Source organism: Penicillium paradoxum, assembly GCF_028828445.1.
Source record: "Penicillium paradoxum strain IBT 22861 chromosome Unknown utg000004l_segment0_segment0, whole genome shotgun sequence".
Taxonomy (NCBI): Eukaryota; Fungi; Ascomycota; class Eurotiomycetes; order Eurotiales; family Aspergillaceae; genus Penicillium; species Penicillium paradoxum.
Genome location: NW_026643182.1, coordinates 2,953,850 through 2,977,129, shown reverse-complemented (window position 1 = coordinate 2,977,129; position 23,280 = coordinate 2,953,850). Strand labels below are relative to the sequence as shown.

Genomic DNA, 23,280 nt, shown 5'->3' with positions numbered 1-23,280 from the left:
ATGCTGTTTTCCGTACATGCTGAGGAGGCTTGCTCATAAATCGTGGGAAAATTAGTACATCAACATACGCTTATACCACCAATGCAGTCCCAGAACCTTCGATTCAGCTGGCTGGACCACACTCATGCTTGTCAGATATCGGTTAGATACTCAACATTTGAAACCACGCCGAGATATTCATGTCGGCAGCCCTGTGAGCAACAACTGGCCAACAGCAACTGGCCAACATGATGTAACTGAAACTTTAGCTTCAGTCTCCAAGAGATGATGAGCAGGATGCCTGGATATGCGAGTGGTCATGTCCTTAGGCTAGGTTGATCACACTAGCATGCTCACAACACAGCTCAATGTCATGTTGTTTTTCATGAGAATCTCTAGCCCTATATCCAGGCCACAAACGCAATACATTCAATCAGAAAGTGATATTGACATTCTCTCCCGCCGAATGGATCAATTTTGGATATTAGCAACCTTGAAAGTCGACAGCAATGTAATTTGCCTCGAATGGACAAAATAGTATGATGACCTAGTAGGTGCAACAGCCCCATCTATTCACAGGCTCCACGCCGGCGACTCATCGAGGATGCGATCGCGACGAATAGATCAGTACCCCAACTCGATCTATTCACATGCTCCACGCCGGCGAATCAGGCGATCCAGGACTCATCGACGATGTAATCGAAAGGAGATACAAAAGATGTCTCCCCCATATTTCTTTTTCATCCTTTCTCTCACTCCTCGATCTCTGCTTTGATCTCGTGCATGCATCGTATCAATTGTCATTTCCATTTATCTTCAACCACTCTGTGAATTGCCAAATAACGACGCTTTCTTAGGCTTCCCAGTGGCCTGCTGAAGCATCAAGCATTCATCTCACGTCTTGGCTCATTGGCATGCGCCGGCGAGACCTCATCTGCCCAAACCTTCTTACTCACATTCATCCCATCCATATCGGGATCAAGACATCCCGCCACATCACGCACCATGTCTTTGAGAAATTCAGACATCAAAGCGCCGCAGCAGTCCCGTCTGTTGGCCGAGCCACAGCCTCAAGGCCTGACAACATCCACCACGGAAGCCGACGTGGAGTCAGCAGAGTACTCTGGCCCTGTCATCGAGGCACAACCTCGAGAGACGGCATCGTCTAGCAAGGAAACCAAAATTGAAAATCAATCCTCACGTCTTCCGATCGACTCACAAGCTCAAAGCGCCACACCCAGTGAAAACATCGAATCGGACGCAACACAGCCTTCACTCGTTGCGATGCAGCCACAACCTCAAGTTGAAAGCGACAACCCTGAATTTGCATCAAGCCAGCACGACCCTGGACCGATAGACACTGAAGCTCCAACACATTCCGACGAGGAGAACATTCATGCAGATACTGCTGTCTTTTCAGTCTCTGGCAACCTTCTGACGTTGAGACATTCTCCGTCATTCGACAGCGATCATTCTCCATTTGCATCGAGCCATGACAGTCTCAATTTGCTTGATGAAGATGCTCCACCAATCCCGGGTGATTCTCATGGGTCCAACAACGATGAAGCAGCATTTGCTTCAAACGACAACAATTCTGAAGGATCGACAGATTCGGGAACAACTGTTTATGTGGACGCCGTTGCTTCTTTGAGTCTCGGTGTCTCCGATAACGTCCTGGCTTCGAGCAACGATCAAGCAGGGTTTGCATCGAGCTATGAAAGTTTCAATTTCATTGATCACAATGCTCCAGATCTTCCTGGGTCCAGCAACGACGAAGCAGGATTTGCTTCAAATGATAACAATTCGGAAGGATCGACAGCTTCGGACGAGACCACCATTTACATAGGCTTTGATGCTTCTTTAAGCCCCGATCTCTCTGGTGGCTTCGTGGCTCCAAGCAATGATCAAGGGGAATCCGCATCGAGCGACAACGGCTCAGGCCGGGAAGACACGGACGCTCTAACATCGGATGACACTATTCCTGATGACCAGCACGACTCGAGTACCGGATATGGGGACGGCGAGGGTGAAGGATCTGACGATGACCCAGCGAACATTGTGTGGCAGAGCTATGATGAAACCAACAGATGGTGGTACACATCAGACTCACGGCGCTATAAATGGGATGACTCGACTGCTTCAGACCACTCTCTCGCGGCACCGTTGGTCCCACCTCCGGTGCCCCAGATCATCATCACCCCGCCCGACCACCAGGTCCGGGTTTCGCTTCCCCCAATCGACTACGGTCGGTTGCGACCGAGGGGCAACCTGCCCCTCGTTGAGATCCTCCCAGCTTCCCGGAGAGTTCGCGGAGGGGCCCCTCCTGGCTTCGCTCCTGAGTCTTCACGTGCCGGTGAGGCCCGGGCCCGGGGCCTCAATCAAGGCTCATCTTCCAGTGAGCCCACTCCGAGGCTTTTTGGCCTCACAAGTGAGGAGGAGGTGAGCGAGATCGCTCACATCGAGGATGTCGGAGGATATGACTCCGACTCCTAAGTCAGGGGGAACGTTTCTTTGAGTCGGTCAGATAACAAATGTATGATTTTAAATCACTTCACGTCCAGGTAGTCTTTACCTTCGTAGACCCCTCCATAGACCCCTCCATAGAAACTTCCGGAATGATCCCAACCAACCCCAGAAGAAGGTCTGGAAGCCTTACTCTATGGACTCCGCTGTAGTCTTCTAGACCAGCAGCTAGTTGAACTTCTAGGCCCTGAGTTGGCACCGAGCGACATTCTGCAGGACCCTCATCGAGCCACACCTGTTATGGAATGCTTCTGCGACAGTTCTACAGAGTAACCCAAGGTCAGTTATGACACATCAGATTTCGATTACCTTCAACATGCATGACGTGTTTGCTGCCCGCATGGGAACCCATCAATTATCCAAGCCACCGGTGCGGAGTACCTACCTCCAGACCTTACTCCGTACATGTCCCCTAGCTTGCCACCCTGAACCCTGGACCAGTTATGAGACAGCCGGTACCGACACCGTCCAGGAATCGGCTTCCGCGCATTCTTGATAAAATGGGAGATCGCGTCTGAAAACCCGCTTTGTTGTGGTGAGTGCGATCGACACGCCCGGTTTCTTTACGTGTGCGCTATCTATACAGAAGAGTGGGTCACATACTATGCTAACGATTCAAGCCTTGACCTCCTACCTCATCGATAACCGAAGCAAATCGAACTGCATCGATTCGCAGATAAAGCGGTTGATTGAGCAAAACGTCGAGCAAAGCGTCAATAGCTCAGCGGGCGTCAACCCCCACCGCAAATCAGATATCGAGCCCCTAGCCTTACTCTCCATGTGATCGGGGCATTTGAAAAGCCCCTACCCTACCCACCATTCCAAAATATCCGGGTCAGCTGCTCTTCTCTGTATGGGACTTGCTTGTGCTTTTGTGAAAAGACGAGCCAAGGGGAAAATTGGGTTGCGAAAGCGAAGGGGGATTCCCACCGCAATTGAAAGGGCTGAATTGCATCTATCAAACGGCAAATCCACCGAAGATGGCTTCAAGTCCGGTCATTGACTTTCTGGTCACTGAATAACTTTCATAGCTCTAGCTCCCAAAGAACCACAAGGCCAGCAATTGGTCATATCTCTGCCTCACTCGCGTTTTTCGTCATGGCAGGTGGCCACTTGCAGCCGACCTGAGCCTTCGAATGTAGGTTTCTTAGAATCTTTCAACCACATTAACCGCCGGTCGGTGCCGCATCTTCTTGCAGCATTGATGCTGGAACTGTCATCTTTTCTCCAGTTAATCAGTCGCGGTATGATAGACTCTGGGCGGTATCGTCCAGTATCCACGGGTACAGATGGTATAGATCACTTAGACCATTGAGGTCCATGGTGAAGCGTCGAGCTACTCACTGATCGAATGAGTGGCAAGTCATCGATGTTGAACAGCTTTTTACAACATACGTACCAGTCATAGCCTACCTATGCACCTTTGGTTCTGTCTCTTTTTTTGTCCTCGAGGCTCTCGTTTAAACTTGAACAGAACGCTCCGGAGAAGGTGACGTCTTGGTATCTTTTTGGTCCTTCGCCCACTCGGAGTTCCTACACACATGGAGGGGCAATGTGTGGAGAGATGGAAGAGGTGGAGCAAGGCCACAATCAGGCCGTCAGGCCGTCAGGCAGCCAGGCAGCCACGGGCGAGCGGCATGTGAGAGACACACATGTGAGAGTCAATAGTCCTCAACAATTCCCCGACCAAATCAAACTCAGAGCCCGAGAAAAAAAAAATGGAATGAATATGAATGAGATTGTTATTCTAACACTGTACAAACCTACATTCATATGAAGTGGATATCCAATTCTCCTTCCAAAGTGGGCGATAACCCGGCCCGCGGATGTACTCCGTACTATGGCCAAAATGCGGGAGTAGCGTCGGAGATTAGATCGCCCAGTACCCTTCAGTCCCGAGCCTCGGTAGCGTTCCGCACTCATCCTCTATTTTATTCTCCTTTTCCAAGCTTCCAAGCTTCCTTGTACACATCATACACTATGTCTGACCCTGAACACCCTCCAGGTGTCCCTACCGACCATGCGGTGGGGAAAGCTTCCTCTGGGAGCTGCCCGAAGCGGCAGTTGTTAGCCGCCTTAACAACCACCGATGTAACAATCCGCCGACTAGATCTGTAAGAGTTGTCCCTCGGAACATAGGCTTTTTTTTGGGGATGAAAAAAAACTGCTAGGAAGTATTGATCAAGAACATCGTTGACCAGTTTCGCAGATTACTCTCCTCAGCAAGCGGACAAGAGCGGGTGTTAGCAACTGTCAACTATGTTGCCTCCATGCTGCACCATCTCACAGCATCAGCGCCCTGGATAGCATTACAAGCCCGGCTGGGGATCCTTGCACGATTGAGAGGCCGTGTCCCAACCAAAAACGTCACACCCGCGTCGTCAAACTCGAAATTCGCGGCCCTTTGCGCTCTAGCATCGGAAACGAGATATACCTTGCGACTGTTTGGGTTGCTTCCTCTATGGATTTGGGGGGCTGATACCCTCAAATCACCACCGGCGGACTCCATTCTGCATGCCCTCACCATCCTACAGGTTATCTCGAATGTGGGTTACCAGATTCTAGAGAACGTGGGCTACCTTGCTACCAAGGGTATCATCTCGAAACGTTGGGTGGATAAATATGGAGGCAGTGCCAAGTTTGATATGTGGAGTTGTCGGGGATGGCTCGGACACATTTTCCTCCAGTTCTTTGTGCTCTGGCGCCAGAGTGTGCTGCGCAGAAAGCGAGTTGCGGCCCAGCGAGCCGCTGCCGGCACGGTGGAGAATAAAGAGACCAAAGCGGAAGACAACGAAGCCCTGCGTTTGGAGATCCGGGCTTGGAGGAAGAGCTTGGTTAACAATGTTTTCTGGGCACCTTTGTGCTTGCATTGGTCTCTCGAGAAAGGAATTGGTATTCCTGCAAGCCTGTCAGGGGTTATGAGCTTCTGTGCCGGGGCTTGGAGTCTACATGACAGCTGGGCTGCAACTGCAAAGATCAAAGCATAGATTTTAGAGTGCTTGTGGTTTTTGTGGTTTTTTCATTCCTTTTTTTTTCATCTGTATCATTCTATTCTTGATTTCATATATATACCTATTGTTTATAGCACTCAAGGGCCTGTTTGATATTTGCATTGCACTTCCTCCCAATATCTCTCTGACTACCGGTTACATGTAACGTCTATAAATTGCAATGCCTAATCTTATTGATGGTGATACTGACTTCCCACTGGATTCTTCGTGTGTCGGGCACAGTTGGAAAGCACGCTGAGCACAGGATTCACACATAGCTATAACTTCCATAGATTCTGACGAGATCATTCAAATAAAAAGACATTATCGGGACATATGAGATATAATGCTCCAAAGCACACCGTTTATTTTAATCAGTCTATGTATTCCTTGAATATTTCTCGATCATCACGGGCCGATCCTAGTATGTAATGAAAGTACATGTATCTACCAACAAGTGAATATCTGCTATATTCGAAGCCTGCAGACCAGTGATTCTTTCTGAGCCTTGAGCACGCAATTTTTGATCCAGATTTTTCGGTTTCTACTTTTTCCTCCCTAGTCTGGCTCGCATGTTCTGACCTGTGCTATTCAACGGGTCATTGCCTAGGTAGTATAGAATGGCACCCGGTGTAGACAAGTTCTAAGCTGGAGAATGTTTTACTTATCCACTACCATGTAGCCTATGTAGTATAAAATGTTACTGATTGCTTAGAATATAATATGTGATCCTTCTAGCTCAGTAATCTTTTCTCTCTCTTTCCTTGCTACATTTGCAATCTTCAATCGACATTGCCTTGTAGTGGCCGGACCTGTGTTTGTTTTAGCCCTCTACTATGTACTGGTGAGAGCTTATTACTCCTTTGGGAACTATTTTCAGATACCCGGGTGGGTGTAGACTCAAAACATGTCAATGGTATATTAACCCGCAATCCAAACGTTATACGTGACCCTTGGCAAGCGATTAAGATGAGTCCACTTTGTAGATTGATATTTCCCCAGGCACTAAGGCTCCACATCGACTGAATTCCATGCGCTTCGTTGTGGCGGACAACGCGATGACATAAGCATGGCTTAAGTCATCATCACTCTGCTCCAGGGCTAAGGTAGGAAGCTCAACATCATCATTCCTGTTACCTACTTCCATCTCCACTTTGCCGTCAGACTCGCTCTTTGATTCTGATCTGTCGGTGCTTTCTTATTTTCTCTATTCACTTCTGGTTCTGTTTTAGAGCCATCCCTTCATCCGCCTGATTTTAGGCATTTGACACCTTTGTCCATTCAAGCTTGCTTCTATCCACGTCACACCTCAGATACCGCCATCATGTCTTCCGAGCCGGATCACACACACGACAAGAAGAGGGTCCAGCTTAAGTATGTTGGCTTTGAACATGTTAGATTGTCAAGTATGCTAATCGGATTCTAGGGACGGCTCGGGCGCTGAGAAGAAGGAGGTAAGAACAGGCTGCAGAACAGCTCACTGAACACGGAACTGACAAGAAACGCAGGAGCTTGATACCTCAACCGCTATCTTGAAGAAGAAGAAGAAGCCCAACTCTTTGATGTTAGTAGCTGATGGGAGATGTCTGTTCGGAGAGTACTCAGCTAATGCCTTTTATACAGTGTGACCGATGCCGTTAACGATGATAACTCGGTGATTGCCCTTTCGAACAACACCATGGAGACCCTCCAGCTTTTCCGTGGCGACACAGTCCTCGTGAAGGGCAAGAAGCGCAAGGACACGGTGCTGATCGTCCTGGCTGATGACGATCTCGATGACGGTAGCGCCCGCATCAACCGTGTTGTGCGCCACAATCTGCGCGTCAAGCACGGCGACATGATTACGGTGCACCCATGCCCCGATATCAAATACGTGAGTTGAGCATGTTCTCGTTTTGCCTTGACCAATTGGCTAATTCTATGTTTGCTACTCAGGCCAAGCGCATTGCTGTCCTTCCCATCGCCGATACAATTGAGGGTCTTACCGGCTCTCTCTTCGATGTTTACCTTGCTCCCTACTTCCGTGAGGCTTATCGACCAGTCCGCCAGGGTGACCTGTTCACAGTACGAGGTGGTATGAGACAAATCGAATTTAAGGTCGTGGAGGTTGATCCTCCCGAATACGGCATTGTTGCCCAGGACACAATTATTCACTGCGAGGGTGAGCCTATTCAACGAGAGGATGAGGAAGGTAACCTCAACGAGGTTGGCTACGACGATATTGGTGGATGCCGCAAGCAGATGGCTCAGATCCGTGAATTGGTCGAGCTGCCTCTCCGTCATCCTCAACTGTTCAAGTCCATCGGTATTAAGCCTCCACGTGGTATCCTTATGTACGGTCCTCCTGGTACCGGTAAGACCCTGATGGCTCGTGCTGTTGCCAACGAGACCGGTGCTTTCTTCTTCCTGATCAACGGCCCCGAGATTATGTCGAAGATGGCCGGTGAATCCGAGTCAAACTTGCGCAAGGCCTTTGAAGAGGCAGAGAAGAACTCTCCCGCCATTATCTTCATCGATGAGATCGATTCTATTGCCCCCAAGCGTGAGAAGACCAATGGTGAGGTCGAGCGCCGTGTTGTCTCCCAGCTGCTCACCCTCATGGACGGCATGAAGGCCCGTTCCAATGTTGTGGTCATGGCTGCTACCAACCGTCCCAACTCCATTGACCCTGCTCTCCGTCGTTTCGGTCGTTTCGATCGTGAGGTCGACATCGGTATTCCCGACCCAACTGGTCGTCTTGAGATCATGCAGATCCACACCAAGAACATGAAGCTTGGCGAGGATGTCGATCTCGAGACTATTGCCGCCGAGACCCACGGTTATGTCGGTTCCGATCTTGCCTCGCTCTGCTCTGAGGCTGCCATGCAGCAGATTCGTGAGAAGATGGATCTCATTGATCTCGATGAGGACACTATCGATGCCGAGGTCCTTGAGGCTCTGGGTGTCACTATGGAGAACTTCCGTTATGCCCTTGGTGTCTCCAACCCCTCCGCCCTCCGTGAGGTCGCTGTTGTCGAGGTTCCCAACGTTCGCTGGGACGACATTGGTGGTCTTGAGGAGGTTAAGCGCGAGCTTATTGAGAGTGTCCAGTACCCCGTGGACCATCCCGAGATGTTCCAGAAGTTCGGTCTCTCGCCTTCTCGTGGTGTCTTGTTCTATGGTCCTCCCGGTACTGGTAAGACTATGTTGGCCAAGGCCGTTGCCAACGAGTGTGCTGCCAACTTTATCTCCGTCAAGGGTCCTGAATTGCTGAGCATGTGGTTCGGTGAGTCTGAGAGCAACATCCGGGATATCTTCGACAAGGCCCGTGCTGCCGCTCCTTGCGTTGTGTTCCTTGATGAGTTGGACTCCATCGCCAAGTCTCGTGGTGGATCTGTTGGTGACGCTGGTGGTGCTTCTGACCGTGTTGTCAACCAACTGCTTACTGGTAAGTTTCCACTGTAAAATTTCCTTGCTTTCCGAATACCCACTAATGCATTAACAGAGATGGACGGCATGACCTCCAAGAAGAATGTCTTCGTCATTGGTGCTACTAACCGTCCCGAGCAGCTCGATGCCGCCCTGGTCCGTCCTGGTCGTCTTGACACTCTGGTCTACGTTCCCCTGCCCGACCAAGCTTCTCGTGAGGGTATCCTCAAGGCTCAGCTCCGCAAGACCCCTGTCGCCGGCGACGTCGACATTCCCTTTATTGCCAGCAAGACCCACGGCTTCTCCGGTGCCGATCTTGGCTTCGTGACACAGCGTGCCGTCAAGCTTGCCATCAAACAGGCTATTTCCGCCGACATCGACCGCCAAAAGGAGCGCGAGGCTGCCGGCGAGGACATCACTATGGGCGACGAGGATGAGGAGTTCGAGGACCCCGTACCCGAGCTCACCCGCGCTCACTTCGAGGAGGCCATGAAGTCTGCTCGCCGATCCGTCAGTGATGTTGAGATCCGCCGCTACGAGGCCTTCGCCCAAAGCTTGAAGAACACCGGAGGCGGCAGCTTCTTCCGCTTCCCTTCCGCAGGCGAAGTCCAAGAGAATGACACCTTTGGCGAAGCCGGCAATGACGACAGCCTCTACGATTAAACGCTTTGCTCCGAGGTGATATGACTTGTTTTTCCTTAGTTCGGCCATGCCCGGGTTTACACGCTCGAATCTGCTGAAGATAGATCGTGAGATGCGGGCCTGATTACTGGGCTTTCTGGGGTTCTTTTTCCGATTTGATTCTTCCTGTTTTTGCCCACATACAATGTGTCATAATAGCCAATACAGGTGGAGAAATTTCTACGTTCAGCCGTTTTCTTGTAGAGTACTTTGTCTTATGGGTTTATAGGCTTATGATTTCGATGACCGTCCTTGTCTTTGCCCGCCGATTGTAACAATGCTGATGGTAGGATCGCGGTTGCCACCGCCTCCCGGATGGATCGCCTACTGAGCGATCCTGAGCTGTTTCCTGAGGCATTGCTCTCACCCCGATGAAGTCCTTCTGTTACTACTCTGCCAGTAACTGTGCTGCCTACGTGTATTCTAGTAGTGTTCCTAAGAGATTCCCCAGTGGAGTACCACGAGGCGCGCCCGCCACGCCGAAAGAGAGCACCGGCGAGGTTCAACCCCCGTCCAAGGAACCGACATCACTATAAAGAAGGGGTCTCATGATATAACTTCTACAAGACCAGAAGCAAGGGAAGAAGAAACAGATCTCACCAAGGAATTAACGCAAGGGTACGTTGTCCGAAAAACTACAACAAAAAGTTGGGGTTGGTGCCTGAACCCCGAGGCCAGACTATACTTCCCATAGGGTAAAGTTGAGTGACGTTCTTCATCAACCTCGATACAAAAGGGTATACTGAAACCTTGACTCAATTGCCAATGGACTCCTAATTCGCTTATTTGCATGATACCTAGATGTCTTGTTGGGTTCGTGTTTGGATGGTCAGATGACCATCCTCTGTTTGTCTCCCTGATCTCTTCCTAGTCTTCCTCCTTCTTCCATAGCATCATCCAGAGAGACTGTGTTTTCCCAGATCTGCCTTCCTGTGTAGATCTCTGACAGTTCGTCAAAACCTGAAAATAGACCTAAATCATGTTCGTATTCCCCAGATCTCTCATTCTTCCACTTGCTACACTCCTTATTTTAGCTTTAGGAACCGACGCCACCTATGCAGACGACATTCATAGCTATGCTAACTTCGTCTACAATTGCCGAACGTGTCTGGCACGTCATAAGAGCTGGGAGCAAGCTAGCTAATAGGCCATTCTCTGTATTCGCCTGTTCTTACCGTCATCTGACTTCCAAATCATGGCGTCACAGGGATATCTGCCGGTTCTAGGTAATCTAATACGAGTCTCGTTGAGGCAAAACATGGCCAAGTGATATATAAGTCCGCTGTCAATCACCTCTCCTGGGAAGATTGTTTCCTCCAAAGACAATCAATCTTCATCCAGCTCAGTAACCATCTTATTTCGAAATATCTCCTAGTTTGGAATTATAAAATCACCACTTACCATGTCCAATTTCATGCACAAGGTCAAGGAAGCAATGACCGGTCATCATAAGGATACATCTGAAGCCCACGACATCCGAGCCCACCAAGATGACCATGGATCCTCCAATCTCTGCAGCACAGAATCAAATCCGGACAAGTACAACTCGTCTAGCATGAATCCATCTTCCGGAATGAGCTCTAACAATCCCCACGGCGCTGGCTCAACCGGCATGAATGCCGGTCCTCACGATTCAAAGATGGCAAACAAGATGGACCCTCGTGTAGATAGTGACATGGGTAAGCCGAGCTATATTTCCCTATGATCCAGAAAAGCCAGTCCAAGACATGTATACACAGATCACCGCGCTCAATACTCCGGAGCCACCAACCCCCAATCGTCCAGCAATGCTCCTAGCAACATGACCCCCCACGGACAGTCACCCACCCAAGGCGTTGACAATCATATGTCCAGCAAAGACGATTATCACAAGTCAACACAGGAGAACAAGTCCCAGTCCCGAACCTCCGATAACTATGACGGCCAATGGAGTAGCGAGCAAAGTCATGAAACCTCTATGCAAGAGCACAAGTCTCACTCAGCTACCAGCCATGCCATGCCATGTCAGACTGATATCCAGAACGAGCTGGGCTTGGATAATCGTGCTGCAGGGACGAGATTCGGTGGTAATGCCGATGGCGGTAGTAGCAACATGATGGATGCTGGACAGCGTTCTGGTGCTCGGAATGCGGATCCTATGAATAAACTTGATCCTAGAGTGGCCCGATCGAATGAGCAAGCGGGTTTCGCTGATCAGCGGGGTGGATACTAGGTCGGTCTTTTTTTGGAATTGTGTTTTATGATCTGGTGGATGTTATTTTTTCTGTACTGGTACTATGAGAATGAATAGCACTGAATCTTTTTTTTTCTACTTTGTGATTTCCGAACGATGAGTGTCCGATCCTTTGAAGACGTAAGAAGTTTAGGTAGATTCCACCATGGATGAGCTCCCTAGTTATGATGTGGAGAAGGTATAGATAATCTTCCGTATCATCACGGGTCTGGCCTGTTTATTAGGGACTTCATCTATCCAACGGATCAGTAAGATCATGCTGTCGTTCAGTCCCTTGATAGACTTAGAGCAAAGAAGGCAGAAAGAAAAAAAAAAGGACTAGTTTCCATCCCATTAACCATGAGTTTCAGCCTCATGAACTCAAACTGTCGGACTCAGGTTTGACAAATACTTTGAGCGGCGTTGGAACATCGTATTCGTCTAGGTATAGCGTATTCCAAAAGAAGGTCCCAAGCCCATGACGGTCATTGGCCCAGAAAGAAACGATACACTTGCCGAGAAGTTCTTGCCATGGAACTTTCATCCCAAGAGCCTTGCCTATCATGTCGCAATGAACTAGTAGTCGCCAGCAGTATGTGAGGTACTGAGCCAGTTCTTTGCGGTTCGATGGATGGAAGGGATCATGCGGCTCATTCAACCGTCGCACAGGCTCATACCCTGCAAGCTCTATGATGTCCAACACCAGCTCAGCCGGTAGGCCTTTCTCATATAAGATGCCCCGAACAAGCGCCGTGTCAGACACACCAGGCTGATGACCCGGTAACGTTTCATTCTCCAAAGTGAGGAATTCCTCGATGGGCACCCTCCCGTAATGGCCAGAGCGAGGAGGATATCCGATAGTTCGCATAGAATCATCGTCGATCCATCGTAGCCAGTGTGTATCTTTGACACTGGCATAACAGTATTCGCCTCCGAATTGGGTGTCGGCTATCCCGAAGAATTGCCGATGCGGATACGTGCTCACGTCTGATGCGTGTCCCGTGCCCGTGCATGTTCTCAGTGTATACTGGTAGAACTTGCTGTTGCGATAGTCTGTTTCGGGGGTTTTGCCGGACGCTTCGTCCCATGTCTTTGGGAAACAGTATACCATGTTCAGGCATATGTAGGCCCTGAGGGCCTTGATACAGACTTGGTCCCATCCGAGCTCCGGGGTCTGGGTAAGTCAGTATATGAGATCAATAGTACTTAGTTCTTAGACAACACATGCTCATGATATGACTATGAGGATGGGAAATTTGTGGACGGGACTTGGAGTTAAGCACACATTCAAGGGTCTTTTGGCTATGCAAAACTCACCTCACACATGCATTCTCTTTCACACCACCACTTCTCCAGATTGACTCCAGGAAGAGCACACACGCGCAGAATGGTGTCCATCTCCCCGTACAAAAGTAAAGTTTTCACCACTTCGAGGTTGTAGAAGGCTTCACCGTTGAGCTCGAAGAACTTGTAGCAATCTCTCGGGCCGAACGGTCGAAGGAAGGCAGACGCCTTTTTCTCTTCGTCTGGGATGGGTGTGCATCGGCACACATCTGTGGACTTCGCTACTTCGCAAATGCCACTGGGGCATTTACCTCTGCAGCCGTAGCTACGCCATCTGCGGACGGTAGGGCTTATTTTTTGAACAATTTCTGGGCCCAGGATGATATCTGTTGGATCGGCTGGTTCGTATGTTGCGGGATATTTCTTGCGCTCACATACCGAATGGTCATCGATGTTGCGAATAAAGGCTTCGATGAAATGAGTGATTTCTTTCCCTTGATTCGGTTTCATATTGGGGTACAGATTTGTGACTCTATGGGTACGACGGGAGGTCGTGCTCCAGTGGAAGTTTGAGGCCAGAAGACTCCATGGGATGTTATGTGCTTGGTGTGCCATCTTGTAATGTATAATCAGCCCAAGCAATATCGGAATGAAGAGTTTGCCGTAGTCAATTCTAGCGGGGGTCCCTTACTAAGATAGACTGCGCCCTCGGTTAGTTCCCAGCGCAACAGGCGACAGGCGATCACATTGGCGAGATCCCGCGTTAAAGGCACGCTTTGACATTGTCTTTTCGAGAGCCTGTTGCTGCCGCAAGTGCATCAATGAGCAATACAAGTTAGCTTTTTTGCCCTCTTTTTATCGCGAAATTAACGCATCGTTTCTCTAGCAACCATTCTTTTCTTTTCGAGGTCCACAGGTTTGAGATGCGCAAGCCAGGAACTGCAATAGGGTCAAGTCACGTGCATTCCCCCATATTTACTTCGGTAGCACTCCCTGAGTCCCTCCTCCCTCCAGTCCTTTGCCTCAGCACCACTGGTGACGCGCTTCGCACGATGTTCGGAAACGGTGATCATTGAGAAACCCTGAGTGCCGAATGCCGAAGCATAGTGATTTGAGAGCCTATCATTCGCACGTGAAGTTGGGACCGTGGTTTTGGTGAATCGGGGACTTTACCCTGGCGTCTAACGGTTCACCGGCAATTAGCGTTGTGGTGTAACACGGTTGTCCAATTTGGTGACTTCATCTCGACTGTTGGTTTCCCTTATTGGCAACACCCTCGGATATCTGTACGCACTACGGAGTACAGAGTACGGAGTACTCCGTACGCATGCCCTGATACCAACGGGACTTCCGCCAGACCATCAGCCGAGATCTCCACTTTGGATCGGGCCCGAAAGCGCAGAAGTGGGAACTATCGATCATTTCGCGATTTGACTGGTCCATGGCTACAAGCCATAGAGCCCGTGCTCTTGTCCAATGCTTGATTTGTATGGATGCATCTTCACGGCCACGCCCCGTCGATATCAAGACGACTACAGGGTATTCTTCGAGACGTACAACTAAAGATCTCAGTATGACGCCATGGTCTCGCTGGCATGAGGCGTAGCATCTGTACAACGAATCTTAGAAGACTATATAGACTGAGTGATCTGAATTGGGAATGGAAACACGTCTCGGGGTTAGGGGATACCTATCTCGGTTATAGTATAGGATTGGCCGAGACCGATCCTGGACGCCAGCGAATGAGATAGGTTGTCTAATGGATCATCATGAGCTTTGTGACAATCCTTTGGACACTCTGGAAGGGTCTGCGACGAGAGTGCAAAAATTAAATACTAAAAGAAAGGATATGGTTATATTGCGTGCCCTAACCTCCCTTCCCCCCATTGTTGACGTTCTATCTCAACGCAGTTTCCGTTGCACACGTACTTTCTTCAGATCCTCAAAACAATCATGAGCATCCATCTATTTGACTCAAACACCATAACCCCCTGCCTCAGTATGGATCAACGTGATCCTATCGAACTGAGCACTGAGATGATTCGGGATAAGGAAAGCGAAACGGACGTTGAACCTGCTAATGAACCTGCAAAAATGCCCGAGTCCAAAGATCCCAATCTTGTTGACTTCGACGGCCCAGCAGACCCCGCGAACCCTCAGAACTTCACCAATCTGCGCAAATGGATCATCACGTTGACGATGTCTTCTATGACCGCATGGATCGCCTTTGCGTCCAGTGTCTTTTCGGCTGCGACCAAGGTGACCGCGGAAAAATTCAATGTGTCTACTGAGGTCATGATTCTCGGTACTAGTCTGGTTGTGTTTGGTTTCGCGCTAGGTCCTCTGTTCTGGGCGCCTCTAAGTGAACTATACGGCCGTCGTATTCCGCTGTTCTCGGGTTATCTCATCTTCGCCATCTTCCAGATTCCCGTGGCAGTTGCGCAGAACGTTGAAACCATCCTGGTCTGCCGTTTTTTCGTTGGTCTCTTTGGCTGCTCGTCTTTGGCTGTCGTCGGCGGTGCTATGGCTGATATCTGGGATCCTGTGGATCGCGCAGTGGCTATTGCTATATTCAGCTCAGCTACTTTCCTGGGACCTGTTCTCGGTCCAATTGTGTGAGTAGTCATGTCTTTTCGGAACCTGGTGTAAAAGACCACTCTCGAAGGACATTCCCAAAACTAAACTTCTTGTCTTCAGTGGTGGATTCATCACAGATTCATACCTTGGTTGGCGCTGGACTGCATGGATTACCTTGATTGCATCCGGTACCATTGGTTTGATCGCCCTCTTCGTTATTCCCGAGACCTACGCCCCAGCCATTCTACAAAAGCGAGCTGCCCGTCTTCGCGTCGAGACGAACAACCAGGCCTTGTATTCCTTCTTGGATAAACACAAGCCCTCGATGTCTGACATCGTTACCAAGTACATATTCCGACCCCTGCAGATGCTCGTTCAAGAGCCAATTCTGCTCGCCATCACTTTGTACATCGCCTTGATCTACGGAATCCTCTATCTCTTCTTCGAGGCCTACCCAATCTCCTTCGGTGAAGTCCGGGGCTGGACTCACGAAGGCATAGCTGCCCTCCCATTCATCGGCCTTCTCATCGGCGTCATTATCGGTGTCTGCCTCGTCATCTACACCACAAAGACCCGGTTTGCACGCAAACTTGCAAAACACGGCAAAGTTGTGCCGGAAGAGCGTCTTGTGCCAATGATGGTCGCATCGGTGCTGCTGCCAATGGGTCTGTTCTGGTTCGGCTGGACTTCAAACCCACACATCTCATGGGTGCCGCAGGTCATTTCTGGTGTACCTATCGGTCTGGGTATCCTGGTTATCTTCATGCAGGGTCTGAACTATATCATCGATGTTTACATGATGTTCGCCAACTCCGCCATCGCGGCGAACACTCTTATCCGCTCTATAATCGGTGGTGCATTCCCTCTTTTTGCCACGCATATGTACCGGAATCTCGGTGTTAGCTGGGCAACTAGTGTGCTGGGCTTTGTAAGTGTGGCTATGGTTCCCATTCCGTTCTTGTTCTTCATCTTTGGTGCTAGGATCCGCGCTATGAGCAAGTTCAGCCCTAAGTTTTAGGCACTTCGATTTACTTCTTTCTCAATCCCAGAAGCATGGGTATTTGATCACATAGGAGTTCTGCATTTTTTCGTGCATTTTTATCGTGGTCAGCTATGGAGTCGGGAAGGATCTTCTTGAATAACGGTGAACACTCTTTTATTCCATAAGGAATTATCTTTATCAAATATTTTTGTTCTGCAAAATTGGCCAGCCTGCGAAAACGTATCGTATATCGTAGGGAATCGGTGGATCCTGGATTGCCTCCAGGGCTACATAGGAATAGGGAGGCCACGTGCTTTTCAAGCCCCGATTGATATCATAGGCTGCTATATCTGTGCACTAGACTAGTCAGAGAGTGGACACGAGTTCTGATATTTCTACTATGGAATCTCAGGAGTTGTCTTCGCCATTGTTTTGATCAAGTTGCACCATCTCAAGAGGATTGTCCGATGTACCTACATGTAACCATGGATATAGATTGTTGGCAGTGACGTATTTATGAAATAACCCCGCATTGTTTTGTTCAGGGCATCCTGGCACTAAAGACGCACAATCAAGGGGAGTATCTTGCCTTGAAAGAAGGCTTCTAAGCTAGGACCAACCGGTGTAAGCCTCGACCCCAGATAGTAGTAATCATCCGTATGAAAGTGAAACTGAAGCAAGATAGGTTATACAGGATCACATATAATGTGAATATACTGTCTTCCAGAACAAACTAGCCTTGTCAACTGGACCGTATGACATCTGTTGCACCAACTTTGTAGGGCAGGACGCGGTCCCGTGCGACGCGTCCTGGGCGGTCAACCTCCACCTAAACTCCCGCGTTGAAACTCTCCACCTCCCCAGTCCATGTGAGAACTGCGACCATCCACGATGCCTTCGCGCTCTCGCCCAGGTCCTCCCGAGGTCGAGGAAGACTCGGGGCTTCGAAGCCTGTCCTTCAATCAGCCGCTTTCATGGCGCGTGGGGCGATCTGCCATCCCCATTGCGGATCTCCTCGAACGTCTCCAGACGCTGGCGCAGGAGCTCCGCAAACTCGACCAGGAGGAAATTGATAAGGAATCGCTACGGAAGGTGTCTCAGGAACTCGCTAGTGGCAACTTGCTCGCCCATAAGGATAAGGGTGTCAGAGCCTGGGCCACGTGCTGCATCGTCGATGTATTGCGACTATGCGCACCTGACGCGCCTTTCACGCGCAATCAGCTTAAGGTGCGGGCAATTGAAGATACATGAATTATGTGTCTGATTTAGGCGATCGTAGAAAGAAGCTGACTGAGGCGGTATTAGGATATCTTCACATGTATCGTGTCCTCGATTATCCCCGCGCTGGCCGATCCATCCAACGCCTACAATGCGCAGCATATTTACGTTCTGGGATCGCTCGCTGAAGTCAAGAGTGTGGTTCTGATGGTTGACCTTGATCACCCGGACTCGCTCATTGTTCCGTTGTTCACGGGCTGCTTCGATATCGTTTCGGGATCTTCGAAGGCTTCCACCGGTGAGGAGGTGGCTAAGAATGTCGAGTTTGATATGACTCGAGTTCTTGTCACCGTGATCGATGAGTCGCTGGTTCTGTCCCCCGAGGTGGTGGACGTTATCGTCGCTCAGTTCCTCCGAGTCGATCCGCGAGTGATGGACAACTCCAACAAAAAGGGTAAGCGGCCAGACGCGCCACTCGATGCTAAGCAGGACACTCTTCTCTTGAAAGACTACCCCGCCGCTTATAACATGGCCAAGGCTATCTGCCAGGCCTGCCCGGAACGAATGACCAGCCACATCAGCCAGTACTTTAACAACGTCATCATCGATGCCTCCGTGCCGGCCGGTCACACAAATGGCTCCAAACATAGCCGGAAACCCAATCTCGAAGAATCCGATGAGGAGGGTGAGGATATCAAAGAACTGAGCAAGGCGCACCGTCTCATCCGTGAGCTTTGGCGTGCTTGCCCAGAGGTCCTGCAAAATGTCATTCCGCAGATTGAAGCAGAGTTGTCCGCAGAATCAGTGGCCTTGCGTTTATTAGCTACACAGACCATTGGAGACCTCGCAGCCGGAATTGGTGTTGCTGGTCCCCCACCACCTCCTCCCATGGACCCGACGACCTACCCGCCGGTGTCTCTAGTTGATTACGACAAGACAATTCCCCAGCCCAACATTCTATTGACTCCCGTGTCCCCCAAGCCCTTCTCGCAGGTTCATAACTCGGCCTATGAAGCCTTCCTCAGTCGTCGTCTCGATAAAACACCATCAGTTCGTGCTGCTTGGGTCACTGTTGTTGGCCGAATTCTTCTCACTTCAGCCGGAGGCTCAGGACTTCACGAAAGTGAAGAACGCAGTCTTGTCAGAAACCTTGCTTCGATGCTCCGCGATGTTGATGAGAAGGTTCGTGTGGCTGCGGTGGATACCGTCGGGCAATTTGGGCTATCTCAAATTGTTCACAAGCTGAGTGTGGATGGTGGTTGCTCCTCATCCGATTCAGTTCTTGCAATTCTTGCCGAGCGAGTGAAGGATCGCAAGCCACATGTTCGTGAACATGCCATGAAGATTTTGGCTCGCATGTGGGCAGTAGCTGCTGGTGACATCGAGCAAAATACCGAGCCTGTTGTATCCCTTCTCAAGGATGCACCATCTAAGATCTTTGATGCATTCTATACTAATGATCAAGAAATCCACGTTTTGATTGACCGGGTTTTGTTTGAAATCCTTCTACCACTTTCTTATCCCCCCATCAAATCGAAACTTACTCGAGGTGCCTCGAACCAATCACAGAAACAAAAGGAGAGCCACCCATCAGAACCCGAGCAAGAGACAGATGTTGACAAGATCCGTGTTCGTCGAATTCTCACCCTACTCCGAGGGTTGGATGAAAAGGCGAGACGAGTTTTCTTTGTTATGCTGGCCCGTCAATTGTCGATGAGGTCGGCTGTAACGCTCTATCTAGAGGCCTGTGAGAAGTACAATGGCGGCGTTGTCGACAAAGACGAAGAACAAGTTAAGACTAAACTGTCCAAGATTATTGAATCTTTATCCAAAACATTCCCAGATGCTTCGCGCGCATCAGCAGATCTGTGGAAGTTTGCCAAGGTGCATGATCGACGAAGCTATCAGTTAGTGCGTTTCTCCATGGCTGCTGTGAGTGATTATCGCACTGTGGTCAAGGCTACGAGAGAACTTCAACGGCGTGTTCAGACTGCAAACAACTCTCCTCTACTGGAAACTCTGACTCCTCTTATATATCGCTGCGGGTCTTTGATCTTCAACAGGAGCCACATCCCCGCGATTATGAGCCTTTCTCGGACAGATGAGAACGGATTGGCCAATGCTGCTCAGGAGATGTTGAAGCAAATATCTTCTCAGAATCCCGAAGTCCTTGAGGCACAGGTCCAAGAGATGTGCAAAGACCTCGAGGCCCAAGCCCCTAGCGCTTCTTCAACGGAAGATGCCGCCACTGATGATATCCTGAAGGCTTGTGCTGGCTTCGCTAAAAAGCTTCCTGCTAAACTCCCCAAAGAGCGCAAGTTCTTCCAGGCTCTGGCGAACTACGCTCTCTATAGTTCATCGCCGCATGCCGCAAAGCACGCTGTCTCGATTCTCATGGCTACTGCTGAACGAAAAGAGATGTATGCAACAGACCTGGTGCAGAAGTGTGTCAAAAATTGGACATACGGATCTGATCACTTCCTCACTCGTTTGGCTACTTTGTCTCAGCTCAATCTTCTTGCGCCAAGAGAAGCAGACGAAGAGAGCGATGCTATTATTTCGATTGCCATCAACCAGATCCTTCTTACCAATCGAAACCCCGAGCCAGATTCTGAATATACCTGGTCAGAAACGGTGGACGATGAGACAAAGGCTAAAGAATGGGCATTGAAGATTATTGTCAACCGCCTTCGAGCTAAGGATGGAGCAGATGATGAAGCGGATTTCCGTGCACATGCAAAGCCTGTCTACGAAACGCTGAACAAATTAGTGGTCGGTGAAGGCGAGATCTCTAAGAAGAAAGATACCCCTGCAGGCCAAAAATCGCGTCTGCGCCTCCTCGCTGCCAAGTCATTGCTCAAACTCTGCGCCTCCAGCACTGTCTGTGACGGTTTGCTGACGCCAGCCGATTTCAACACTGTTGCTTTAGTTGCCCAGGATCCAATCTTGCAGGTGCGAAGTGGATTTGTCAATCATCTGAAGAAGAAGCTTGTGCAAAAGTCACACCTTAGCCACCGATGGTACATTGTACCCTGTTTGCTTGCTTTTGAGCCTGTTCATAGTCTGAAAGAGAGCACCCTCACATGGCTACGATCCCGAGCGGCATACTTCGCTCAACAGGCACAAGCCAGTGGCAAACGGACAGAACAGACTATGGTCATGGAATTGATCTTCTCTCGTCTCTTGTCTTTGCTTGCCTATCACCCCGATTACCCATCTGAGGATTTGGATGAAGCAACAAAACTGGGTGATTTAACCGACTTCTCTCAATATATCCTCTTCTACCTTTCCGCAGTTGCCAATGAACATAACATGTCATTGATCTTCCACGTCGGACAACGCGTCAAGCAGTTCCGCGATGGCATCACCAGATCCGACGAGATCTCTACTCGCCTCCACACCCTATCTGATCTGGCTCAAGCGACCATTCGCCGTTTCGCAGATATCTACTCCCAACAACACAAATTCGGTGGTGCCGCCGGTGCAACCAACATCTTGCAAACCTATCCTGGAAAGATGGGCGTCCCCGGTTCCCTGTTCGCCTCGATGGGTAGCCACCGCCAAGCTCAGGACGTCGCCGACAAGAACTTCCTCCCAGATGAGTTGGATGATTTGCTAGACCGAGTCGTCCGAAATGCAATGAAGCCTAAAAATAACTCTGGACACGGTGCGCAGGGCGGGTCAATTAAAAAGCGAAAGCCAGAATCTGTCGATACCAACGGCAAGTCCCCTGCATCCAAAAAGCCGCGCAAGGAGAAGTCCTCTCGTCCTGCACGCAAATCCACATCATCGGTTGGTGCTAGCAAGCCGAAGCGGAAATCGAGGAACGATGATGGATGGTCTTCCGATGGAGGTGCCAAAAATGCCACACCTGCTGCTTCTCGTAGACGCAGCGGCAGAGGTGTTGCAAAGCAAGAAGTCAGCTATATCGACAATGATAGTGATGATGCCGACATGGAGATGGCAGAATGGGACAAACCTGATGAAAACGCCGAAGATACCGCCGAGGATGACGCAGAGGAAGAAAGTGAGAACGAAGTACAGGAAGAAGATGAGCAAGAGCAGGCCGAGGAAGAGCCCGAGATCAGCGAAAAGGAACCCACACCACCTCCAAAGAAACGAGGCGCAAAGGCCGCTGCTACGAAGAGCGAGGCAAAGAAACCCGAGGCAAAAAAGCCAACCAGCTTACCTTCGCGACGCTCCTCCCGTCGCGGATAAGCTTGCTCTGTATGAAAACACAAAACCAATCCCTGCCCTACGTGTGTTCATAGGTGGTCCATGTCTCAAATTTTCCAGAGTCACATCATCCACTGGCCAAACTTATTTATGAAATCTCTACGTCCGGGACGCAATGTCTCAATCCATCTTGCTCTCAGGTCCAAATATGTGCAAGTACTGGATTCTCGATATTCATATTCATATCCCATATTCATATCTTGATTCCCATGTTTATTTTTTTTTCTCCAAATCTTCGTCCCCGTTCCTCTCCATATCTCCGCCATGTGTTCTGTTTTGCAGTCTATGATGGTTTGAGATGTATACCCCCCCTACTTCTTTTCTTTACAAGTTTACATCGGTCCTCCTGGTTTCTTTTTATGAATGTCTCTTTGCGTATTTGCCGTCAGATATTTGCTTTTTTTTTCCTTATCTGTAAATGAACTGAGCTTTGTCTTTCATATTATCCTCTTGCTTTGTATATTCCTTGGTTTGCGGTGGTTTTGAGTGTAGATTCTTCTCAATGTAGTTGTCTATAGTTGAGTCTAATGGATCCAATGGTGTAAATGACGGTATACTAGCTTGTAGCTGATTTCTTCGAGGACAGTCCCACTGTTCCCAATTGATAGGCAAGTTTATACACTTGCTATTTGCAATACTTTGTCTTCTTGAAACACAGTCTGAGGTCAAATATTGTTTACGCATACAAACCAAGTTCAGTCTGATTTGCTGCACGTATTACTCTCCTTTTGAAGGTAAGGCATGAGGAGTCTATAGTTCTTCAAACATCCAATAGCAATGATTATGGGATTGGACTCGTTGTTGTGAAGATGATGCTACAGATAGCTCAGATAGAATCATGGGCAATGAATGCCATGAGGCCATTCCATAGGGGGAAAAAATAACTCATATTTACTAAAGTTCTTCCGTCTCTCAAACTGCTAATACACATGATCCAGTGAAGCAAACAAAAACATAAACACCTCGATGCAGAAACATCGAGCGCCAATAGAGATAAGAAAGGCGCATCGCTTCGCCCCGGCACTGAGAAACCAAACCCTATACAACACCGGTATGAATAGAATGTGTGAGAGAGATCTTGGTGATATTGAGAAACAGGTAGATAGAAATGATCAATTATGTCACAGAAAGGAACATAAGCGATCTGGAAGAGAGGTGGGAGTAATCACACAAGACGCCGTTGTCATCAC

At 49.4% G+C, this 23,280-nt stretch overlaps 7 protein-coding genes across 7 annotated transcripts; 6 read left to right on the top strand and 1 right to left on the bottom strand.

Annotated features, from left to right (window-relative positions):
* Positions 1–984: 984 nt before the first annotated feature.
* Positions 985–2,472, top strand: N7457_004823 (uncharacterized protein; the record flags this gene model as incomplete). Its single annotated transcript, XM_057175868.1, has 1 exon — positions 985–2,472. One exon carries the CDS (start codon positions 985–987, stop codon positions 2,470–2,472), a length of 1,488 nt encoding a protein of 495 aa, XP_057032915.1.
* A 1,803-nt stretch (positions 2,473–4,275) lies between these two features.
* N7457_004822 (uncharacterized protein) lies at positions 4,276–5,489 on the top strand (the record flags this gene model as incomplete). Its single annotated transcript, XM_057175867.1, has 2 exons — positions 4,276–4,616; positions 4,712–5,489. The coding sequence occupies 2 exons, from the start codon at positions 4,276–4,278 to the stop codon at positions 5,487–5,489; spliced, it is 1,119 nt and encodes a 372-aa protein (XP_057032914.1).
* A 1,327-nt stretch (positions 5,490–6,816) lies between these two features.
* cdc48 (AAA family ATPase CDC48) lies at positions 6,817–9,563 on the top strand (the record flags this gene model as incomplete). Its single annotated transcript, XM_057175866.1, has 6 exons — positions 6,817–6,866; positions 6,919–6,946; positions 7,001–7,056; positions 7,116–7,365; positions 7,428–8,919; positions 8,977–9,563. 6 exons carry the CDS (start codon positions 6,817–6,819, stop codon positions 9,561–9,563), a joined length of 2,463 nt encoding a protein of 820 aa, XP_057032913.1.
* A 1,420-nt stretch (positions 9,564–10,983) lies between these two features.
* Positions 10,984–11,793, top strand: N7457_004820 (uncharacterized protein; the record flags this gene model as incomplete). Its single annotated transcript, XM_057175865.1, has 2 exons — positions 10,984–11,260; positions 11,321–11,793. The coding sequence occupies 2 exons, from the start codon at positions 10,984–10,986 to the stop codon at positions 11,791–11,793; spliced, it is 750 nt and encodes a 249-aa protein (XP_057032912.1).
* Positions 11,794–12,166: 373 nt separating this feature from the next.
* Positions 12,167–13,692, bottom strand: N7457_004819 (uncharacterized protein; the record flags this gene model as incomplete). The annotated part of the gene is made up of 2 exons (XM_057175864.1): positions 12,167–12,967; positions 13,111–13,692. The coding sequence occupies 2 exons, from the start codon at positions 13,690–13,692 to the stop codon at positions 12,167–12,169; spliced, it is 1,383 nt and encodes a 460-aa protein (XP_057032911.1).
* Positions 13,693–14,988: 1,296 nt separating this feature from the next.
* N7457_004818 (MFS transporter) lies at positions 14,989–16,672 on the top strand (the record flags this gene model as incomplete). The annotated part of the gene is made up of 2 exons (XM_057175863.1): positions 14,989–15,692; positions 15,775–16,672. Coding segments are annotated over 2 exons (1,602 nt in total), but the record flags the coding sequence as incomplete, so codon positions are not given.
* Positions 16,673–17,527: 855 nt separating this feature from the next.
* Positions 17,528–22,072, top strand: N7457_004817 (sister chromatid cohesion factor PDS5; the record flags this gene model as incomplete). The annotated part of the gene is made up of 2 exons (XM_057175862.1): positions 17,528–17,863; positions 17,942–22,072. 2 exons carry the CDS (start codon positions 17,528–17,530, stop codon positions 22,070–22,072), a joined length of 4,467 nt encoding a protein of 1,488 aa, XP_057032909.1.
* Between the last annotated feature and the right edge of the window lie 1,208 nt (positions 22,073–23,280).